Source organism: Sorex fumeus, unplaced genomic scaffold, assembly GCF_029834395.1.
Source record: "Sorex fumeus unplaced genomic scaffold, SorFum_2.1 ptg000048l, whole genome shotgun sequence".
NCBI classification, from domain to species: Eukaryota; Metazoa; Chordata; class Mammalia; order Eulipotyphla; family Soricidae; genus Sorex; species Sorex fumeus.
The window spans coordinates 7,619,712-7,640,198 of NW_026606105.1; the positions used below are offsets into that span (position 1 = coordinate 7,619,712).

Here is a 20,487-nt window from a genome sequence, read left to right on the forward strand (position 1 = left end):
ATATTACTGAGTGGCAACGGTGCAATCCCATTGATGTTTGTTCTATTTATTAATTTTTGCTTTGGGGCCACACTCAGCAGTGCTTAGGACTTACTCTGGCTTTGTGCTCAGTGATCACTCCTACAGGGGCTCTGGGGGCCAAAGGGGATGGTGGGATTGACCCTGGGTCAGCTGCATGCATGCAAGGCAAGAGCCTTACCCGCTGTACTATCTCTTTAGCCCACCTATTGTTTTATATATTTTAAAATATTTATTTGAGGGATGTGAGGGGGTGAGGGTGAGATGGGCCGCACCTGGTGGTGCTCAAGGACTTACTCCTGTGCTCAGGAGTCACTCCTAGAAGGGCACATATGTGGTGCCAGGGATGGAATCAGGGTCCGTGTGTACCAGGCCTTACCCCTGCCCTATCTCTCTGGCCTTCCATTGATGCTTGAAAGTCGGACTCTCCACATTTGCACATGGGCATAAGCTTTTGGGAAAAACCAGCTCCGCTCCTGCTTCTTGGTCGCCCCTGATCATCATCCAGAGGGGCCATTTCTCCCCTGCGTCCTCTGTATTGTCCGGATAGTGTTTTGTTTGTAAGACAGCACGTTATTTGCGTGATAAAGAATTATTTACAAGTTCAAAGTCATCAATGCCAATCTGTATTTCCTGCTCCAGAACTGGGCTTCCCTGAATATCTGAGAGGAGATGAGAAGATTTCCCTAATTACCGGTACACCTGGGTCCCGCTTGAAGAGATTAAGAGCGACACACATCTGTCATTCGGCTAGGAGCCCTTAAGAGACCAGCCTTGGATATGTCAGTATTAAACAGTCTGCACAGCACATGAAAGGCTGGGCTGGAAACCCTCAGCGAGGGCCTGAACTCCCGGCGTGGTTCATCTTGGCTGGAGATGACAGCCTCACCCCAACACTCGAGTCAGAGCAGGTGGGGTTGGGGGGGCCACGAGTGGGACCTCCAGTCTACAGAGGTCAAGCACGGCTCCCTCTGCCACTCCTTTTTTAAAAATCTTTACCGGAGAGAGCTTAGACTTGGCTGCAAGACTCCTCCCTGGGAGCCGGAAAACAGGGTCTTCCCTTCGGCACGTGCCTGGGCCTCAGATCTGACCACATCAAAGACCAGAACAATCTGCTGCAGAGGACCTGGGTTCCCGCCCAGAGCCCGTCAGCGGGACTCTTGCTGTCTCCTGCAAAGGCCTTTCTGTGAGTTTTTTTTTCCTCAGGGAAGGGCGTCAGCTAAGTTGCTGCGTGCTTCAGACTTGGGAAAGTGTTTCCTGAGAGGGAAGCCTTTGAAATACAGTATCACAAGGTGAAGCAGTAATTAAAAGCAAAGCAAAACAAAACAAAACAATCTCCCTCCTTTTCTAGATCTGCCTCCAAATCCTGTGCCTGGGTCAATGCACATCAGCCTCTTGTCGGACAGAGGAGTAACGACTCACCTCACAATTTGGTGGCTTTGGGGACGGGGAGGTGGGGATACCTGGCGGCACTTGGGGCTACTCTGGCCTCTGTGCTCAGGGTCTACTCCCTCTAGTGTTCAGGAGGGTTCTGGGGATCGAGCCTGGGATCTTGCTTGCAAAGCGTGCTTCTCTCTGGCCAGTGCAGTTCTGTGGGTTGATGAGGTTAGGGAGTTGAGCTTTGAAAGAGCCCAACTGGAGGAAGTACAGCTATCTTGGTGCCTGCCTGGAGGAGGAGGAACTAAAGCTGCCTTGGTGCCTGCCTGGAGGAGGAGGTGAGGCTGTTCTGTGCCTGCTAGGCGCTTACCCTTCCCTCCCCCACCCAGCCAAGCTGTTTCCTGAGAGACACCCCCAAGTCTCCCCTCACAGGTGGCGGGGAGCAGGCACCTGTACCCAGCAGACAGTAGAGCAAGAGCAGTGTTGGATGCACAAACCCCAGGTTGCGACCTGAACTTGGGCCTCCCCCGACTGGCACTAAGGGCCACCTTCAGAAGGGACTTTCACAAATGGGCCCCTGTTCTTGAAGGAGTCCTCCCCAACCCCGCTGGGGACTGGTCACAGGCGGGGGTCCCCAGGCGGTGCCTTCCCTGATGCCCTTACAGGGCTGGCTGAGAAGGGGCAGCAGGAGGACAGCTCAGCATTTGGGGGGGGGTGTGGGGGGCACTCTGCTCTGTCACTGCAAGGTGATCTCCACACAGCTCAGGGACAGCTCAGGGATAGCTTGGGATCCAGGGAGAGGGGGAGGGAGGAGGGAGGGGAAGAAAGGAAGAAAGAGAGGGAGGGAAGGAAGGAAGAGGAGAAAGGAAGGATGAACAAGAGGAAGGATGGAAGGAAGGAAGGAGGGAGGGAGGGAAGGAAGGAAGTAGGTAGGGAAGGAAGGGAGGAGAGAATGGGATGAAGGATGGAAGGAAGGAAGGAAGGAAGGAAGGAAAGAAGGAAGAGAAGGAAGAAGGATGAAGGGAGAAAAGGAAGGAAGGAAGGAAGGAAGGAAAGAAGGAAAGAAGGGAGGGAGGGAGGAAAGAAGGAAAGAAGGAAGAGAAGGAAGAAGGATGAAGGAGAAAAGGAAGGAAGGAAGGAAGGAAGGAAGGGAGGGAGGGAGGGAAGGAGGGAGGGAGGGAGGGAGGGAGGGAGGGAAGGAAGGAGGGAGGAAGTTAGGCAGGAGGAAGAGGAGATGGATGGATGGGTGGAGAGAGGGAGGAGGCGGCCAGCAGGGAGGCTGGTCTCCAAAAGGAAACACCCTTGCTATAGCGAGTGACCGCAGGGGGCACCTGAAAGCTGGCGGGTACATCCTCAGGGTCTCGGCAATCACCATGTCCAGGTAGGGCAGGTCTCGCTGCAGGCTCTGGTATTCAGGGGCTGCCTGGGGAGAGACCAAGGGAGACTGTCACACAGGGCTCGTCCTTCTGTCCTTCCCCGGAGCCCCCAAGGAGCGAGACCCCATCCCGCACACCCCGAGCTGCCAGAGCACCAGGATAGTGGGAGTCTTGGGGGGTCACAAATCATCCCCTGAAGAACATTTGCTGTGTTGGCGGGAAAACCTAACAGAAATTGGTCAACGTGGAAATTAAGCGGGTCCAGCCTAGGACTTGGGGGTCTTGGAGTGTGCCCCTGAGAAGTATGGTTACAAAACAGGGGTGTTGGGGCAGTCCCACTGCCACAGGCCCAGACAGGTGTGTCTTGGGGGTCATGACTCCTGCTAGGTGACAACTGTCCTCCCAGCTCTTTCCTTCTTTCCCCCCCCCCCCTTTCTTTTTCTTTTGACTTTCGGGTTCGCACCCAGCAATGCTCAGGGGTTACTCCTGGCTCTGTGCTCAAATTACTCCCGGTGTGCCCGCGGGACCCTACCTGATGCCAAAGACAGAACCCAAGTTGGCTGCGTGCAAGGCAAGTACCCTACCTGCTGGCCTATTGCTCGGGCCCCAATCACTCTTAAAGAACCTGTTCTCTTTTCTTTCTGGGCTTTTGGCCACACCCGGCAAGGCTCAGGTTTCTTGATACAGTGCTCAGGAGTTACTACTGGCTGTTCGGGGGACCAGGCGTGCTGGGAACTGGGCCCGGCAGACCCTGAGCTCCAGCCCTTGAGCCGTCTGTCCCCCTGGTCAGTCTCCCCACAATGAGGGAGTGGCCTGAGGTGCTATGTGGGTATCAGAGACCACTCAGATGGCCCTCAGAGACCTAGGCAGTGGGACTGGCAGATGGGGTGCAGGATGCATGCACCGCTGCAACCCAGGAGTCGGGGGTGGGCCACACATTCAAGTCCCCACATCCCTGATGACCGTGCTCACCTCCCCCGCAGGGAAGGAGGGACCTGATTTGCCTGCTGGTGCCAGTCAGGCCAATCGGGCATAGAAGGGACCTGAGCTCCTCCCACCAGCAGGGGGCAGCAAGCGAATGGAGAATGGGTGTCCCAGCAGGTGAAGAGTGGGGGAACAGAGGTGGAAAGCCAGAGCCCCACAGAAAGAACTGGAAGCAGGGGCTGGAGCAACAGCACAGTGGCTTGGGGCTTGCCTCTACGCCACTGACCTGGGTTCAATCCCCAGCACCCCTTAGGGTCCCCTGAGCATCGCCGGGTGGGTGACCCAAAACGAAAAAGAAGACGGGAAACGGAAACTTGAGTGTCCCCACTCGCTGGCCACTTCCTGTGTTCCCCTCCTCCCGCAGGCCAGGTGCTCAGAGCCCCCAAATGACGGAGATCCTAGGATGAAACAAACTTGCAAGCAGGTCTTCCTGCTGACTGTGGGCTGCTGAGGAGGACGGGGACCAGTTAGTGACACAGACACCCACCCCCTGTCCCCGGGGGCTGTTCCATCCAACTCAGGGTGCCCAGTAGCAATGCGGAGAGGGAAGCTGGGGTCCCAGGTACTGGGGATCGAGGAGGCAGCTAGTCTACACTGACATCTCCGGATGAGATAGAGGAAGACGCGGAACAGGGGACAGTGACACATGGCGTGGAGATGGGACTCACTTTAGAAATGAGGGCATAATTAAGGGGATGCTGGGTGGCTCGCGTCCCGGGTGCTGGACACTGGCAGGGTTTTGGAAAGAGGCTCCTCTCTTTCCCTCACTGCAGAATGGGGTGTGACAGGACCAGGTATAGGAGGATACTGGAAGGGAAGGGACAGTGCAGGCGGCTGCAGGGACAGGGTAGGTTCCCAAGAGACCCTCTGGTCTGTTTCAGTGCAAGGGGTCCATCAGAAGCCATTAAAATGCTACAAGAAATGGAAGTGATTGTAGCCGAGGATCGCGTCCGTGATGGGTGAAAGACCAGAAAATGGTTCTGGCAAAAAAAAGGGTTGGGGGAATTGTCCAGTGGCTGAACAGAGGGCTGCATCCTGCCTGGGCACTGAGGCAGAAGCTTCTGGTAGGGTGTCTGGGGCCCAGTTGGAGTGAGCAGCCCTGAGGGGGTGTGGGGTGTGGGGTGCAAGTGGATGGGGTGGTGGGAAGGCTACCAAGTAATGCAAGGGGGTATTTGTCAAGAATGTGCTTGTTGTTGGCTTGGAGCCAGGGGCTACTCCTGGCTGGTGCTCCCAGAGGTGCTTGGGGGGGGGGGTACCAGGTGCTGCTGGGGGGGGGGCGATGTGCAAAGCCTGCACTCCAGCTCCGAGCGCACTCTCTCCTCCCTCCTCCCTCTCTCCTCCCTCCCCCCCTCTCTCTCTCTCTCTCTCTCTCTCTCTCTCTCTCTCTCTCTCTCTCTTTCTCCTCTCTCTCTCTCTCTCTCTCTCTCTCTCTCTCTCTCTCTAAATCTGCTAGTTCCTCAGATGTCCAAGCAGAAGCAGTGTCCTGGCAGGGGTCAGCCCTCTGTCCATGCCAAGGGGGTCTTCTGGGGTGTCAGGAGAACTGGGATGCCTGTGGGGTCAGTTCTGAGCACAACTGTCAACCCAAGAAGCACTTTAGTCTCATGTCTCCAGAAACCCTTGTTGCAGAGTGACCTCCCAGGATCCCCTGGGCTCAGGCCAGTTCTCAGAATTCGGGATTTCAGAAACTATCTGTTCTTTTCGTGCCCTGTAAGGGGGTTGCCACTGCCTCTCCTTCACTGGGGCTTAGGGGCTCCTCCCTGGACACCTGTTCTCTCTGTGAGCTCTTGGGCCGGCTGCCAAGGCCGTATTCCCAGGTGACCTGCTCTGTCCAGTGGGATGTGCAGTTCTTCCCTCCCGCATCTCAAGGGGCAGAGCAGGTGATGGGAAAGAGCTGCAGGCATGAGAGTGCTCACTGTGCTCTGGCCGTGTCTGGGGGCTGTGTCTGTGGCCATGCTGTGGCTGGATTTGTGGTGGAGTCTCGGGGCTGTGTCAGGGCCCTTGTCTGACTGTGGCGGAAGGCTGTGTCAGGTGTCTTGTCAGGAGCCATGTCTCTGGCCATGTCTGTGGCCAAGTCTGTGGCTGTGTCTGTGACTGTATCTGTGGCCCTGTTTGTGACTGTGTCTATGGCTGTGTCTGTTGCCATATCTGTGGCCGTTTCTGTGGCCATGTCTGTGACTGTGACTGTGTCTGTAACCATTTCTGTGGCCATATGTGCAACTATGTCTGTGGCTGTATCTGTGGCCATGTGTGTGTCTGTGACTGTGTCTGTGGTTGTATGTATCTGTGGCCATATCTGTGACTTTGTCTGTGGGTATGTTTGTGGGTCGGGGGCTCACTGCGTCCACTGCCTCCTGCTCTTGCGGTTCCAGTGCTCCACGGAGGAAACGTGCAGGAAGAAAGTCATCCCTAAAACCCAGCAGAATTTATTTCCGCAGAGGCTTATGTCATCAAAGGAGCCACTTTTTGCTCTGGGAAGGCGGGAAATCGATTCGAGCGATTTGTTAATAGTTAATGAGGGGGAAGATCGAGGAAATATTTAATGAGCCAATGTTGGGGGAAGCGGAAATGAGAAGATCAACAGATTCTTGGCCTCATTCTTCAAATAGCAGGGCTGGATTTTCAGAACCCTTCCCCAGCTGTGTTTGATGATCCACGGACATAACTTCTGCTTTTAATTCTAAGGTTCTTGGTCTCTTCGTTGTCCTCACTCTAAACTAATGCATTTCCTAAACAGTCATAGAATTCAGGATCTGGAAACTGATGCATCAGATGAGCTGGCAAGAGGGTGAGGAGTCACTAAGAAAACCCATTGATGAATCCTTTTAAGTAGGAAGTGAGATGGCCTCGCCTCTAATCTGCAGTTAGATGTGTGTGTGTGTGTGTGTGTGTGTGTGTGATTGTCTCTGAAAGCTTTGCCCATGTGTGTGTGTGTGCGCGCGCACACACACACACACACACACACACACACACACCCCTACACAGATGCCACCCTGGCAGATATGGTGCAGAGTACAGATGAGAAAAAGAAAATAAAAATGTCATTGCTTTCAGAGAGATTCTCCCAGGAGATTCTGAGTTCTAGTAAAAAAAAATCCACTTTTGCTACAGGAAATAGACATGGGACTGATACTTTTTGGTTCCCTCAAAGCAGTTCCAGCTGCATTGAAAAGTATCACAGAGGGGCTGGAGCGATAGCACATCAGGTAGGGTGTTTGCCTTGCATGTGGCTGACCTGGGTTCGATTCCCATCATCCCATATGGTCCCCTGAGCACCTCCAGGAGTGATTCCTGAGTGAAAAGCCAGGAATAACCCCTGTGCATTGCCAGGTGTGACCCCAAAAAAAGCAAAAAAAAACCTTATCACTGAGGGCTCATCTGGATGTCTCTGGCCAAGGGTGACGGGAGGTGGCCCCATGGAGTGGCCTCTGGCCCTTGACACGATTTTGTGAGGGCATGGGTCAGCTGGGGCCACAAGGCCCTGGGAGACTGGGACTCTGGTTTGCTCTCATCCCGCAGGAATAGGGGACAGCCTTGTGAGAGCACACTGGGTAGGAGTGCCACTTCCTGCTGGCTGCAGACCCAGAAAAAAAGCCCCTTCCCCAGGCCCAGGCCACTGGGGGAGCACTGAGTCCTGGGGCAACCTGGACACCCCAGTTCTCCCCATCTCTAAAGAAGTCTTTTCACCCTGACATTTCAGCCCAGACTCACACAGATGGGCCCATGCAGACCCTCTCAGGTGTGGAGTCAGAGCAGAGGGAGGCGGTCTTCCTGCACGTCACGACTGGCCTGGTAATGCCCCCAATGCCCAGGAGAGAATCTGGTAGACTTAGAAGTAACCCCACTTCCCCAAAAAGTGATGAGAAGGGCGCCCACGGCATCTACTTCTGTCCTGTGAACAGAGAAGGAACAGAAGCTGCCCACAGCTGACTGGATGGTTCCAGGCTATGTCAGGGCCCAGAGCCGGAAGGATTAGTAAGAAATAAGGAGAACACAGGGACAAGCCACACACACACACACACACACACATACACACACACACTTCATATCTGCTTCACACTTCACACATCTCACATACCTCTCACACACACCTTAACACCTTACACATTATACACACACACAGCCTTCACAGACCTCGCTCACATAAACGCCTTACACATTCCACACATCCCCCACAGACACCTCACACATATACCACACACTCTTCACATACCTCGTGCACATTTCACCCAAACCCTCTACACCTGACACACATAGCCCTCACATACCTTAAACACACACTTCATACACTTAACACAAATCCCACCATACCTGACACAGTCCTCACATACTCAGACCTCACACACACTCACACACATGTAAACGCCCCCCACACCTCACACGCTAACACAATTTACACACGTCTCACACACTGCTCACATACACACACTTCACACACATACTTTATAAGCCCCCACACTCACACCCACATCTCCACACACCTCACACACACTCTGCACGTGGCCACACCCTCCACAACCCCACACCTCAGACATGGATCAATCAAACCATGATCAAACCACACATCGCATAATATCACACACTATACATACCACACACATACCACACCGATATACTACATACACCATACCCGCTCATTCCACACACACACACACACACACGCGCGTGCACACACACACAGTACACACCTAACAGGGCTCCTTACTGTCAATGGCATTATGTGGGTTTTAGTAACTGCACTGCTGCTCAGCGGGAATCCTGTTCTCCAGAGATCTGTGATGATAATGGTTTTGTTCTCCTGCGGGACTTCACCATGGAGGAAGGACTGGGGCATCCTTTCTGTCACAACCACCCTGACAGAGGACGGTAATCTGGGCACCCAGTTTACACCCGAAGAAACCAGACTCTGAGAGGGTAGCAGCTCCCCAAGGTTACATCGGCTCCTTCCCTCTCTCTCTCCCTCCCTTCCTCCCTTCTCCCTTTCCCTCCTTCCTTTTCCCTACTTCCCTCCCTCCTTTCTTCCATCCCTCCCTTCCCTCCGTTCCTCCCTCCCTTCCTTCCCTCCCCTTCCTCTTTTCCCTCCCTCCCTCCCTCCCTCCCTGGTAGGGGTGTTTGGGGTGGGGCGGGAGAGAAAGGACAGCAAAGACCCCATCATATTGCCCAATTGCCCCACACCAATTGCCCCAATTGTCAGACACGAGGAGTCCTGAGCATCGAGCCCATTCCTGGACCAATCTGCTTCCAGCCCATGCTCGGCCGTTTGTCATGTTTCCGACTCTGCCCTTCCCACTGGCTTGGATCAATCACTGCTGTTTATGGCATTACAAGAAATAATGAACGATGATTAAATCGCCATGCCCAGCTCCTCGGCATGGGGTACAGCTATTGAACCTTCAGAGGAAATGTCAAGATTTTTAGCTAGAGAGGCGCCCTCCCTCCTGACAGTCAAGTGAGTCTTGGGCTTGTGCAGGGGAGGGGCAGAGAGGAGGCTTGATGTGGTGCCCTACTTGTTTATTCTCAGGCAGGGGAGGGAGGGCGCTGGCCATGGGGCTCAGGAAAGCGGCCACACCTGCCTGCAACTATTCTGGAGTCCCTGCACTCGGGACTTGGGAGTCCAGCCGCGGCCAGACGGGATGGAGGAGCTTGTCACTGAAGTGGATGCGCAGGGAGGTTGTCGCCACAGCTCAGTGGTCGGGCCCCTGGGCTCTGCAGCTGGAGAGAGCACGGGAGCGAGAGGCCACATTCCCCGTTGTGGCTGGACCTTGAGGATGCCATTCCGGATGTTCAGGTCAGGCACTGCTTCCTGAAGGGACCCTGGGCAGCCTGACTGGGAGTCGTGGGAACCAGGGACACTGTGGAAAGTTGGGGGCTGGCTGGGAAGGGGTTGGGGAGTGTGAAGCAGCCAAGCGGAGCAGTGGTTTTCATTCTGGGGGTGAAAGACAGCGGAAAGGAGACCCAGCAGTGTGGCAGACGGTAGTGACAGCTGGAGAGTGGGGGGGAGGCGGTCAGGAGGGCAGGGATGCAGGATGGGGACAGGGTGACCTGGGACAGAGCAAGGAACCCAAGGGCAGGAGCGACCGGAGGAAGCTAGGGCTAAAACCAGCCCTCTGGGGGCCAAAGGGCACGTGGGCTGCGAGGGGGTACAGTGAGGGGGGCCGGGGGCAGGGGCATTTTCCTGGGAAGGAGCTGAGCAGGGGGCCAGGGCTGGCTCTGCAGGATGAGGCTGCGGGCTTGGTCCCCAGTGTCACCCGTAGGTGCTGAGAATTGTGCTGCCCGGGTTGGGGTCCCGCACGATCGGGCTATTAGCCCCCCAGAGAACAGCAGTGGCGGGAGCCCTGCGCCAGGAGTGGAGTCCTGGGGGAGCACAGAGTGGTGGTCGGGGTGGGGGAGGAGCCCTGCAGGCAGATAGTGTTGAGTACGAAGCTGAGACTTGGGAAGCTGCGACTGGACGGGTGTGTCCCCAATCCCCCCCACACACAGTATCGCGCATGTGCGCGCGCGCACACACACACACACACACACACACACACACACACACACACACACGGCACCCCCACAACAGCCCTAGGTGAAAGGGCTGGCAGGGGAAAGGAGTAAATGAGCAATGAGATGGGAGAAGTAAGGGCAGGTCGGAGTGGTAGGCAGGCGACAAAAGGGGCGGTGGGTGAGCTGGGGCATCCCCCTCCGGGAGGTTCTCAAAGGACTGGGGCTACCCTGTGCCTGCCTGAGACACTCTGAAGATGTGATGGGGAAAGGGTGCATTGGGGTGTCATTGGTCCCTCAAGAACAGATGGGGGTGAGCTCTGGGGTGACATCCATCCTGTCACCCTCCCATGTCCCTGAGGCATAGCCGGTGATAGCAGCCAGGACCCAGGAGGCCTGGCGCCTCTGGAGAGGGTCACCCTGCTTCTCAGCCTAGTCTCTGGGGCCTGCTGGGGTCCTGGGGCTGACACTCTGCCTCCCGCTCCCTGATGGCTGAAATGCTCCACCGCGCAGTAAAAAGTAGTCCTGGGTTTGTTTCTACTCAGCCTGGGTGCTGGAGGGTGTGTCGCATTCAGGGGGTCTTCCAGAGCCCCTGTTCCTCAGTGCCCTGGTTTCCTGCCTCTTCTCTTCTGCCCAGGCCCCTAGTATCTACCTCTGGCTGACCAGAAACTGGGTTTGCAAAGCCCAAAGGCTTGAGGGGAGCCTGCCTGGGTGTTTGGACCCACACAGAACCTCTGCCAACATCTGTTTTGGTTTTGTGTGGTTGTTTTTAAAGGGCCCTAATTGGTGATGCTCAGAGTGTAAAGTCCTGGCTTTACACTCAGGAATTACTCCTGGCGTTGCTTGGGGGACCTTAAGAAATGCTGAGAATCGAACCTAGATCGGCTGCGTGCCAGGTGAGTGCCCTCCATGCTGTACTATGGCTCCAGTCCCCTCAGCTGACATGTGTCTCTTCTGAGAAATGGAGCAAATTGCTGATCCCCCAACCACAGGGCACTTCCCTGGGGGAAATCTGTCTGCCTTGCCTTGGAGCAGCTGCCCAGGAAGGATTCCCACCCCCTTTCTGCAGACCACTCCCTCTTTATTTACTTCCCCAGGTCTCCCAGGCGTCCTGGCATCTATAATTGAAGCTGCTCTCTTTTTTCTATGGAGGTTAAATCCCTCTGCAACCAACCCTGAGAACCTGGAGAAATCCTTTTGTGGGCCTGGAAGTTGCTTGTATTGAATATTGTTTGAAAGAAATGAGCTATTGTCTGGGCTGAGAATGTTCTGGTTAGATAGAGATCACCACTGTGATACGATTTATTGTAGCGGGATTTTTCCCCTCCTCCAGCTCATTTCAAATTCCCTCTTGCCTGCTCAGGTCATTTTCACTTCTCAAGACTGTGAGTGAGGAGAGCAAACCTAAGCTAAAAGAAGAAAAGCAGAAAACAATTCTTGGCACCAGAATGGAGCCCAGAGCAACAGATTTTTCAGGAATCCCAGAAGGGAAGTGCCTCAGGCATCCCTCTTGTGGGGGAAGAGCAAGCTCAGGGTAGAGACAGGGATCAAGACAGAGCAGAGATGCAAACGTTTCCTGAGTTCCTGCTGTGAAAGACCGCTTCCTTCCTGAGAATCTCACTTCCTGCCCCGAGAGTCTGATTTCCTGCCCTTAGAGTTTGATTTTCTGCTCTGAGAGTCTGATTTCCTTCCCTGAGAGGCTGACTTCCTGCCCCGAGAGGCTGATTTCCTGCCTTGAGAGGCTCACTTCTGCCCTGAGAGGCTGATTTCCTGCTCTTAGAATCTGACTTCCTGCCCTGAGAGTCTGACTTCCTGCCCCGAGAGGCTGATTTCCTGCCCTGAGAGTCTGATTGTCTATTCTGAGAGTCTGATTTCCTGCCCTGAGAGGCTGATTTCCTACTTTGAGAGGCTGATTTCCTGCCTGAGAGTCTCACTTCTTCCCCTGAGAATCTCACTTCCTGTCCTGAGAGTCTGACTTCCTGCCCCAGTGTCTGATTTCCTGTCCTGAGAGTCTGAATTCCTGCCCCAAGAATCTGACTTCCTGCCCTGAGAGTCTGATTTCCTATCCTGAGAGTCCCATTTCCTATCCTGAGAGTCTGATTTCTGCCCTGAGAGGCTGACTTCCTGCCCCCAGAGGCTGACTTCCTGCCCCCAGAGGCTGACTTCCTGCCCTGTGGCTAGCTTCCTGCCCCCAGAGTCTGACTTCCTGCCATGGCTGCGTGTGGTCCTTTTGTGGTCTCCCAGGAGCTGCCTGGCAGGACCCCCTATTTCAGAAAAAGATAATGATGACCCCCGCTCTCTTCTCCCTCATCTGACCTGCGTGCTCTTGCGTTACAGGAAGGCTCCGGGAGGAGCACCCCAATTCCACCCCTCAAAGTAGGGGGAGCTGATGCTCCCAGCCAAGGCCCCTGCTTATTTGCAGGCAAGCTGGACCTGCAACCCGCCTAAGTCTCCCTCTCAGCCTTCCCTGGGGCTGGGCCCCACTTAGGGTTTCCTTATTTCTGCTTCACAACAGTTCCTGTAGAATGGAGCAGAGCCCGAGGGTGACTGACCCCAGGAGGTCCCCACCCCAGGAAAGGGGTCGCTTATGTGCACAGACACCCGCTTCCTTGTAGGGCTCCTGCAGGAAAAGTCTGCAGTTCTGGGCCCCGGACTCCCTCTGAGCGCCAGCCGCTGCCTCTGCACCCCACCAATGTTCTCCCCCTGGGGGTGCCTGAGACTCTGGCGAAGGAAATTGGGGTGTCCTGGGAGGCAGGAAGGCGAGGACAGAGGCGGGGGAGGGGTCTTAGTAACACTTCCCTGAGAAGGGGAGCTTCTGCCAAAGTAATTTTCAAAGCGAGTTTGCACATTCACACCGAAACCATCAAAGCACTTAGGTGGGTTTGAGAACCGAATCCGAATGAGTCTGACACCACACTGCCGTGGGGGCTGTTTCACAGCCCACACACCCCACCCGGGGTCCCCCTTCTGCACTGAGGGGCTGGGGTTACTCACTGCTGCTGACTACTGTATCTGTGACTCCCTCCACCTGGCCCCTACGAAAGGGAAGGTTCTGGAAGGCAGGGCTGAGCAGGGGTGGGGGGACCGTCCCCCCAGGAGACCCTGAGGGCCCGGAACAGCCCGTTGGAGGGATTGGGGCAGGATCTGGGGTCCCGGAAAACTGAGGTCTTGCCCTCCAATCTGGGTTGGAGCATGCCCTGGGGGGCAGCATGGGAACCGGGCAGGGCAAGGAGGGCACGGGGCGGGGCGTGTCTGGGTACAGCTGAGCTGGGCGATAACAGGGTCATCTGCTGACCATGCCGGGGGTGGCAGGTGGACCTCAAAACTCACGGGGTGCCTGATGGGTGGGTGGTGGGTGACCCCTTAGTAGGCAGGTGGGAACAGGCCTGGGTGCCCCAGTCAGGGTCCCTCCATTCCCGACTGGGAGCTTCTCTCTCGGGAGGCCCCGAGCCCCCTTTCCTGGTGACACTGGGGTTTCCTGCCCACAGGTGCAGGGGCCACCTGTGTGCTGGGGTCAGGGCATGAGTGCGAATCTACTCAAGCGCGTTCTTGCATCTCAAGGCCCTGAGTGAGGGGCGCACCCTGGGGAGGTCAGAGAGAGATGACCTGGGTGCAGCCGTGATGCTCTTAGTTATTCTTTATTTGAGTGGGGATCGAGCCCAGGGGCTCAGCCATGCAAAGCAAGAGCTCCCCTGAACCATGCTGTGGCATTTGGGGGTGGGCTGGGGGCTATCTGGGGGGTCTGGGTGGCTCCTGGAGGTACTCAAGGGACCCCCTGCGGTGCTGGGATTCGTAAGGCCTGAGCGAGTCCTGAGCCTTCTGCCCTGCCTGAGTGAGGCCCCACAGAGCTGCAGGACACGGTGGATGGGGGCTACCCCCACCCCAGCACCACCCCGGTCAGGGGCCGCCATTGGCATTGGTGCCTGCCTGATCTGCACGAGGCCCCAGGTGGACCCCTGGGCCTCGTGTCTGAGTGCCCTGAGCACTGCATGCAGGAGTGTGTGGACATCATCGCTCATATGTGTGTCCCCGGCCGGTCCCGCAGGTAAAGTTGCATGAGCCCTATGGCTGGGAGAGTGACCCCTCGGGACAGGGATGGGAGCACCGGAACCACGATGCATGTGAGCACAACTGAAGCGTGTGGCTCCTGGAAGAGCCAGAGCAAAGGCAAAGGGGAGGGCAGCGGAGTCAGATCAGGGTTGGGGGACCACAGGCTTTGTGTGCATGAGGTCCCAGGTTGGATCCGCGGCAGCCCTCTTTCCAAAGGGTAGAGCAAGAAGACTTGAATTCTCCATTTGCTGTGTGACCCTGAGAAGGACACTTAACCTCTCTGATCCTATGTGCTCTGAACTCTAAAAAGGTAGAGTAGATACCAATGTCGTGCATCAGAAGCATAAGTGGTGATCAGTAACAGTTGCTGGTAGACATGCCAGGCTGATTTCATCTGGCACCTCGAAGGGGGGCAGGTGTGTCCCTCTGCCTGCCCCAAATGAACCCTGGCAGGCACAAACCTCCAGAACCCAATCACTGCCACGCTCACAACCGACCTTCACAGGCTGGTCCTGAGCGCCCCAAGCATGAGAATGAATCTGCTGACTGAAAACTCGAGGCATCTGGAGTCGGGGACGGACAACCTCCTCCCATCTCCCCGAAGTCATGCTCAAGAACTGCCTCTGGGCGCCATTTAAGCGTTTTAACGGCCACCATCCAGAGACTCACAAGCGAATCTCAGAAGAGGGCAGCACACTACGGAGATGCCTCTGGACCCCAGATATTTAAAACTTTGGAATTCCAGGAGCACACAGCTGCAAAAGTGCAACACCTCATGCTATTCATGACAAGCAATAGGAAATAAATTAGTTAGCATCTGCCAGTGGGACAGGCGTGGGTGGTGAAGGGAAAAATCTAAAATAATGGTGGTGATGGAAGGTGTATTGGTGGTGGGATTGGTGTTGAAATATTGAATGTCATCAATTACTGCGAACAACTTATGAAAATTAAATTAAAAACAAAAAACAAGAGTTGCAGGGAGAGGGTTTCTGCCAGCCCCAGGGGAGAAGCCGTGAAAGGTATACAGTACAGATCTTTCGAGGTCCCCAAGTAGTGAGAAGGCAGGTGAGCAGTAAGGTGCTATCGATCCAAGGGTCAGCTCCAGGCTGCCTTCCTTTCTAAGCCAGGGGCTCTCACAAGGACAGCATCAGCTTGGACTGGAAATGGTCCCAGACTTGATCACTTTAGGAGAAAATGAGCGGATCACCATCAGAAGCCAAAGCAGAGAAATGTTTCTGTAGAGGGCTGGAGAGATAACACGGTGGGGAGGGCATTTGCCTTGCACATGGCAGACCCGGGTTCAATCCCCAGCATCTCATATAGTCTCCCGAGCAACACCAGGAGTGATTCCTGAGTGCAGAGCCAGGCGTAACCCCTGTGCATCGCTGGATGCGGCCCCAAACAAAACAAAACAAAAAGAAAGAATGCTATAAAATGGAAAGAACAACATTGGCCACCAACACCTGGAGGGCAGGAGAATGTGCCCTAGAAAGTGAGGCAGAAGGAAATCAGACACAGGTGGGTGGGGAAATTCACTTCTGGGTCGACCAGACATTTGCAAAAAAGGACTTGGAGAGTTGTTCCCTCAGGTGTCATTGAGTTGGTTGGGGAAAACAAAACAAGGCAAAACAAATCAAAACACCTCCCTCACTTTTCTGAGTTGTAATGCCGTATTTTTTTTTCTCCAAATATGGGCTCAGGTCCTGAAGAGACTACTGAATTGAATTGAGGGGGTGACGACTGACGTTTGAAAAATGAAACAATGAACAAGAACTTAGAGTGCATCACCCATACAAGCCTACAGAGTTCTCAGGAACACTGCTTCTGATTGATAGCGTGTGGCCACTCAGTTAAATTGGAAACTGTATTTCTTAGGATGGGTTGTACCCAAAAAGTTCAAGAAATGGCACTTTTTTTCTTTTTTTTTGGGGGGGGGTCACACCTGACAATACACAGGGGCTACTCCTGGCTCTACACTCAGGAATCATCCCTGGCGGTGCTCAGGGGACCATATGGGATGCTGGGAATCGAACCCGGGTTGGCCACGTGCAAAGCAAACACCCTACCTGCTGTGCTATCGCTCCAGCTCCCAAGAAATGGCACTTTAAAACCCTGACAGTACCACCAGAAAAGCTGGGGAGATGTCACCTGCCTCAGTTTCCCCTTCTGCATTGGTGCCTTTATTCTGTGACCCTTTGGACTCTGCATAAAGATCCTGAGACCCCCAAGCATCACTGTCCTGCCCCACTCACAGCTTCTCTCCCGCTCTCCTGCTCTGGTGAAGAAGCAGTAAAGTCACAACTGACACACTGACCAAATTATTTAAGCACCACGTCTGGGGCTGGGGCCCAGTGGTGGTGCCCCTGTCTCGCATGCACAATACCAAGAGTTGGACCCACCATCATCCCCCTGCACACTCTGCCAAACGTGATCCCCAACACTGCACCCCAGAGTGAGCCTTCAATCCACTGCACGACCCCTGGTCACTGCAACAACGACAACATAGAGGAGGAGAAAAAAAAATCCAGGTATCCAGTTGGGTATGAATTTCAGGTACACGCTGAACCGTATTTTTTAGCATAAATGCCCCAAATATTGCACAACAAACTTTGACTGCAAAATGATTCATGGTTTGCCAGAATTTTAAATTTAACCTGACGACTGTATTTTATCTGGCAACCCTAAGTAAGTAATAAACAAACAGCAAACAGAAGGGAAAGTTTCAAAAGATTGAGACTTTTAAATGCCCCAAACTACAAAACTTGGTGTTTTAATGGGACCATAAATTAGCAGCTGTATTGTATTATGCAAATTTATGTTAAGTTATTCGCCCACTGTCATCACGCTCCAATAAAAGCCGTATAGATGACATTTAGACAAAACAGCGGTTCCCGGAGCAGTCGCCTCGAGTTGGAAGCCACAGCTTACAACACATGCGCCACTGGCGCGCTCCTGTGGTCTGCTCGGAGCCTTCTAGAAGGAGCCCATGTGGCGCCCTGGTGTGTCTGCTGTCTCCCTCCCCGGTGCCTCCCCCGAGGACAGCCCATGAGGAGTGAGGGGACAGCCCCGTATCCACTCCCAGGCACCGGGGGCCTGATGGTGGCCTGGGGTTCGGGGTAGGGCAGGGCAAACCTCAGGCTTTGAAACACTGTGACAGAAATGCCACCCCCACCCCCACCCCCACCTCCATTTACTTCTGTGGGCGCCACGGACCCACCCTCCGTTCAGATGAACTTGCTTAGAGCTTCATCTCCCCTTGGTTGTGACTGAGCTCACTGGGGGATAGTGTTTGCAGTTCCTGGGAATCAAGCTCACTGCCCCGAGCCCAACCCAGGCCCCTTGAAAACTTGCATGCATACACATGTGCGCGTGCGTGTGTGTGTATGGGTCTGTGTGTGTGTATGGTGTTGGGACCAAACCCAGGCTTCACATGTGTGAGGTACACACTAAACTGCCGAACTACCTCTTTGAGCCTGCTGAGTATTTTTGGGGAGTGGTGGTGATGGTTGGCAGGGTGCCCCCTATATGGTGCTCAAAGAAGCTCTGGGCTTCTCCTGGCCGTTATTAGCAAATCAGACCAGAAGCTCCATGCAGGGGCCCAAGGATGGGGTGTTATGTGGGTCCTGCAGTGCCAGGGATACCTGGGCCACCCTGGGGGTGCTTGGTACACCCCCTCTCCCCGATGATGCTCAGGAAACCGGGCCATGCCAGGGACTAAACTGATCCCCATCACATTCATGGCCAGAGCGCTAACCCCTGCACCATCTCTCTGGCTACTTGCCTAGTTCTCTACTCATTAATCTCTCCAAGGCGCCTGCCCTACCTGCCACCTGTGTGTCCTTTTGCTGCTCTCATGAAACAAGCATTCAATATTGTAGAAGAAATGCCCGTGGCTGTTCTGAGTGGGAGAGGAGAGGAAGAAGGGCACATTACACCCCCTCATGGCCCCCAAAATGAAAGCTTAGCGGAGGTGAGGAGTGACAGGTGCTGGGGTGTCTGGTTTCTCATCACAAATGCAAACTCCCTTCTCCAAGGAGTGGGCAAGGCATGGGTGTCCCATCTACTCTGGGTCTGAGGGATGAGTACACAGCTGGGAGTCAGGATGCCGTACTCAAACAGCATGATTTTGGCGAGTCCCCTAGCATCCTAGCCTCATCTGCAGACAAGAGATTCGGTGGAAGAAGCTCTAGGTCTCCTTCAACTCCAGCGTCCATCCATCCATTTATTCACTCACTCATTCATTCAGTCAGCCCCCAGATGACTAAGGCGACCTTTGGGTGGATGCCAGTGAGCCAATCTGTCTGAGGGTCGAAAAGTAGATGCAGGACAACCTGCCCGAGAGAGAGAGAGAGAGAGAGGGAGTGAGGGGGGAGGGAAAGGGGTACGGGGAGCAAAGAAACAGGGGAAGAAGGAGAGAGCGGAGAGCAGGGGAGGAAGAGAGAGGAGAAAAGGAGAGAGGAAGAGGAGGAAGGAAAGGGGAGAGAGGAAGAGGAGGGGAGGGGAGGAGGGGAAGAATGAGGAAGAAGATGAGGAAAGGAAGAGGAGATAGAGGGAAAGGAGGAGGGAGAGAAAATGGAGAGGCGAGAGAGGAAGAGGAGGAGGAGGAAGGGGAGGAGAGGGGAGGGGGAGGCAGAAGAGGAGAGAGGAAGAGGTGAGGAAGGAGAGAAAGAGAGGAAGAGGAGGGAGAAGGCTGAAGGAGAGAAAGGATGAGAGGTGACAAGGAAAGAGAAGGAGAGAAGAAAAGAGGAGAGGAAGAAGAGGGGAGGAAGGAAGGGGGAGGGGGGATGTGGGGTGGGGGAGGGGAGGAGCCATTGCCTCTCCAGCTCGGTGACAATGACTGAGGAGTCTCCCTCAAAGGCTGAGGAAGCAAAATGACCATTTGCTTTCTCGCACTGATTCCTTCCTGAGGGTCCTCTCATGGTCTGACACTGGCGACTGGAGGTGCTGGCTTCTAGAAATTTCTCTCCAGGATGGAATACCAGCAGGGGTGGACCAGAACCATGGGCCACTTGTTGCTCCAGCATGAAGGAAGTGCAGGAACTTCCCTTTGCGCCTCTGCGTGGCGCTGGGGACCTTCGTGGATGTAGAGCCATGGAACTCACCACGCTCTGACCCAGGGCTGCGGACCGGGAGGCCCATGTCACCGCCGCCTCCTGAGCTCATGACACAGGTGTCCGGAACACACAGCCCTGCTGGAGAGGGCTGAAGGTTCGACGTGGAGAGACAGGGCAGGGAAAATGACTAGGTACAGTGACAATGATGGGTGTGACACAGGAATTGCTCCCCAGGGCAGAGACTGTCTCAACCAACAGGTCCACGGTGAACCAGGGAGATTGCACGTGGAGAAATTTACATGGACATTTCAGCCGGGTTTTAGGTTAAGACACCCAAGGGCAGGCATGGATCATGGGAACCTGTCGGGTGCTAATCAAAAGGAACCAGCACACGCTCGTGGATGGGACTCACGCCCTCTTTTCCCAGGGGTTTCTCCTGGTCTGTTGGCTGGTGGCAGAAGTTAGATTATTTTTAGGGTACGGTTGACCACATCTTAACTCTCTCGAGCTTCTTAGTTCCTTAAAGCTGAAGATCCGGGTGAACAAAGGCCAATGATTCTGATGATGTCTTAGGTTCCTGGTGACAAAGGTCAGAGACAGGCAGGGCAGAACAGAAAGGGATTTCCTAGCACCCTCTGCAAAGTGGTCCACACACCCAAGTGTGCAAACGTGCTGAACTGGGGCGGGGGGCGCCCCCTGCTCTGGGCCAGCCATTGACCACGGACTTCCGCAGAGCTTTGGAGCTGACAGAGCTGGCCTGGGGGGTTCTGCCTCGGGAGAGCCTCTTCATCTCCCAATTCCCTGATGTTTGCTTTTGTTTGGGGGGTCACACGTGGTGATGCTCAGGGCTTTCTCCTGGCTCTGCACTCGGAAATCACTCCGGGCGGTGCTCAAGGGACCATACGGGAGGCTGGGATGGAATCAGATCTACGTGTGCAGGGCAAAGGCCCTCCCTGCTGTGCTATCGTTCTGACACCTGATGTTTAGTTTCGCTGGTATGTTGGGGGGGGGGGGTGCAACCAGTGGTGCTCAGGGCTTATTCCTGGCAATGTGAGGGACACTAAGCAATGCCAGGGACAGAACTAGGCTCTGTTGTGCACTAGGCAACCACCTTCCCTGCTGACTCTCTCTCTCCAGAACTCCTTAAT

The 20,487-nt window shown here is 54.8% G+C and overlaps 1 protein-coding gene across 1 annotated transcript in view; it reads right to left on the bottom strand.

Annotated features, from left to right (window-relative positions):
• TBXAS1 (thromboxane A synthase 1) overlaps positions 1-20,487 on the bottom strand; it is a 165,031-nt gene that overhangs the window by 4,419 nt on the left and 140,125 nt on the right. The window contains exon 10 of the mRNA XM_056123968.1: positions 2,727-2,818. Coding sequence (XP_055979943.1) covers positions 2,727-2,818 — 92 coding nt within the window. The remainder of the gene's footprint in view (positions 1-2,726; positions 2,819-20,487) is intronic.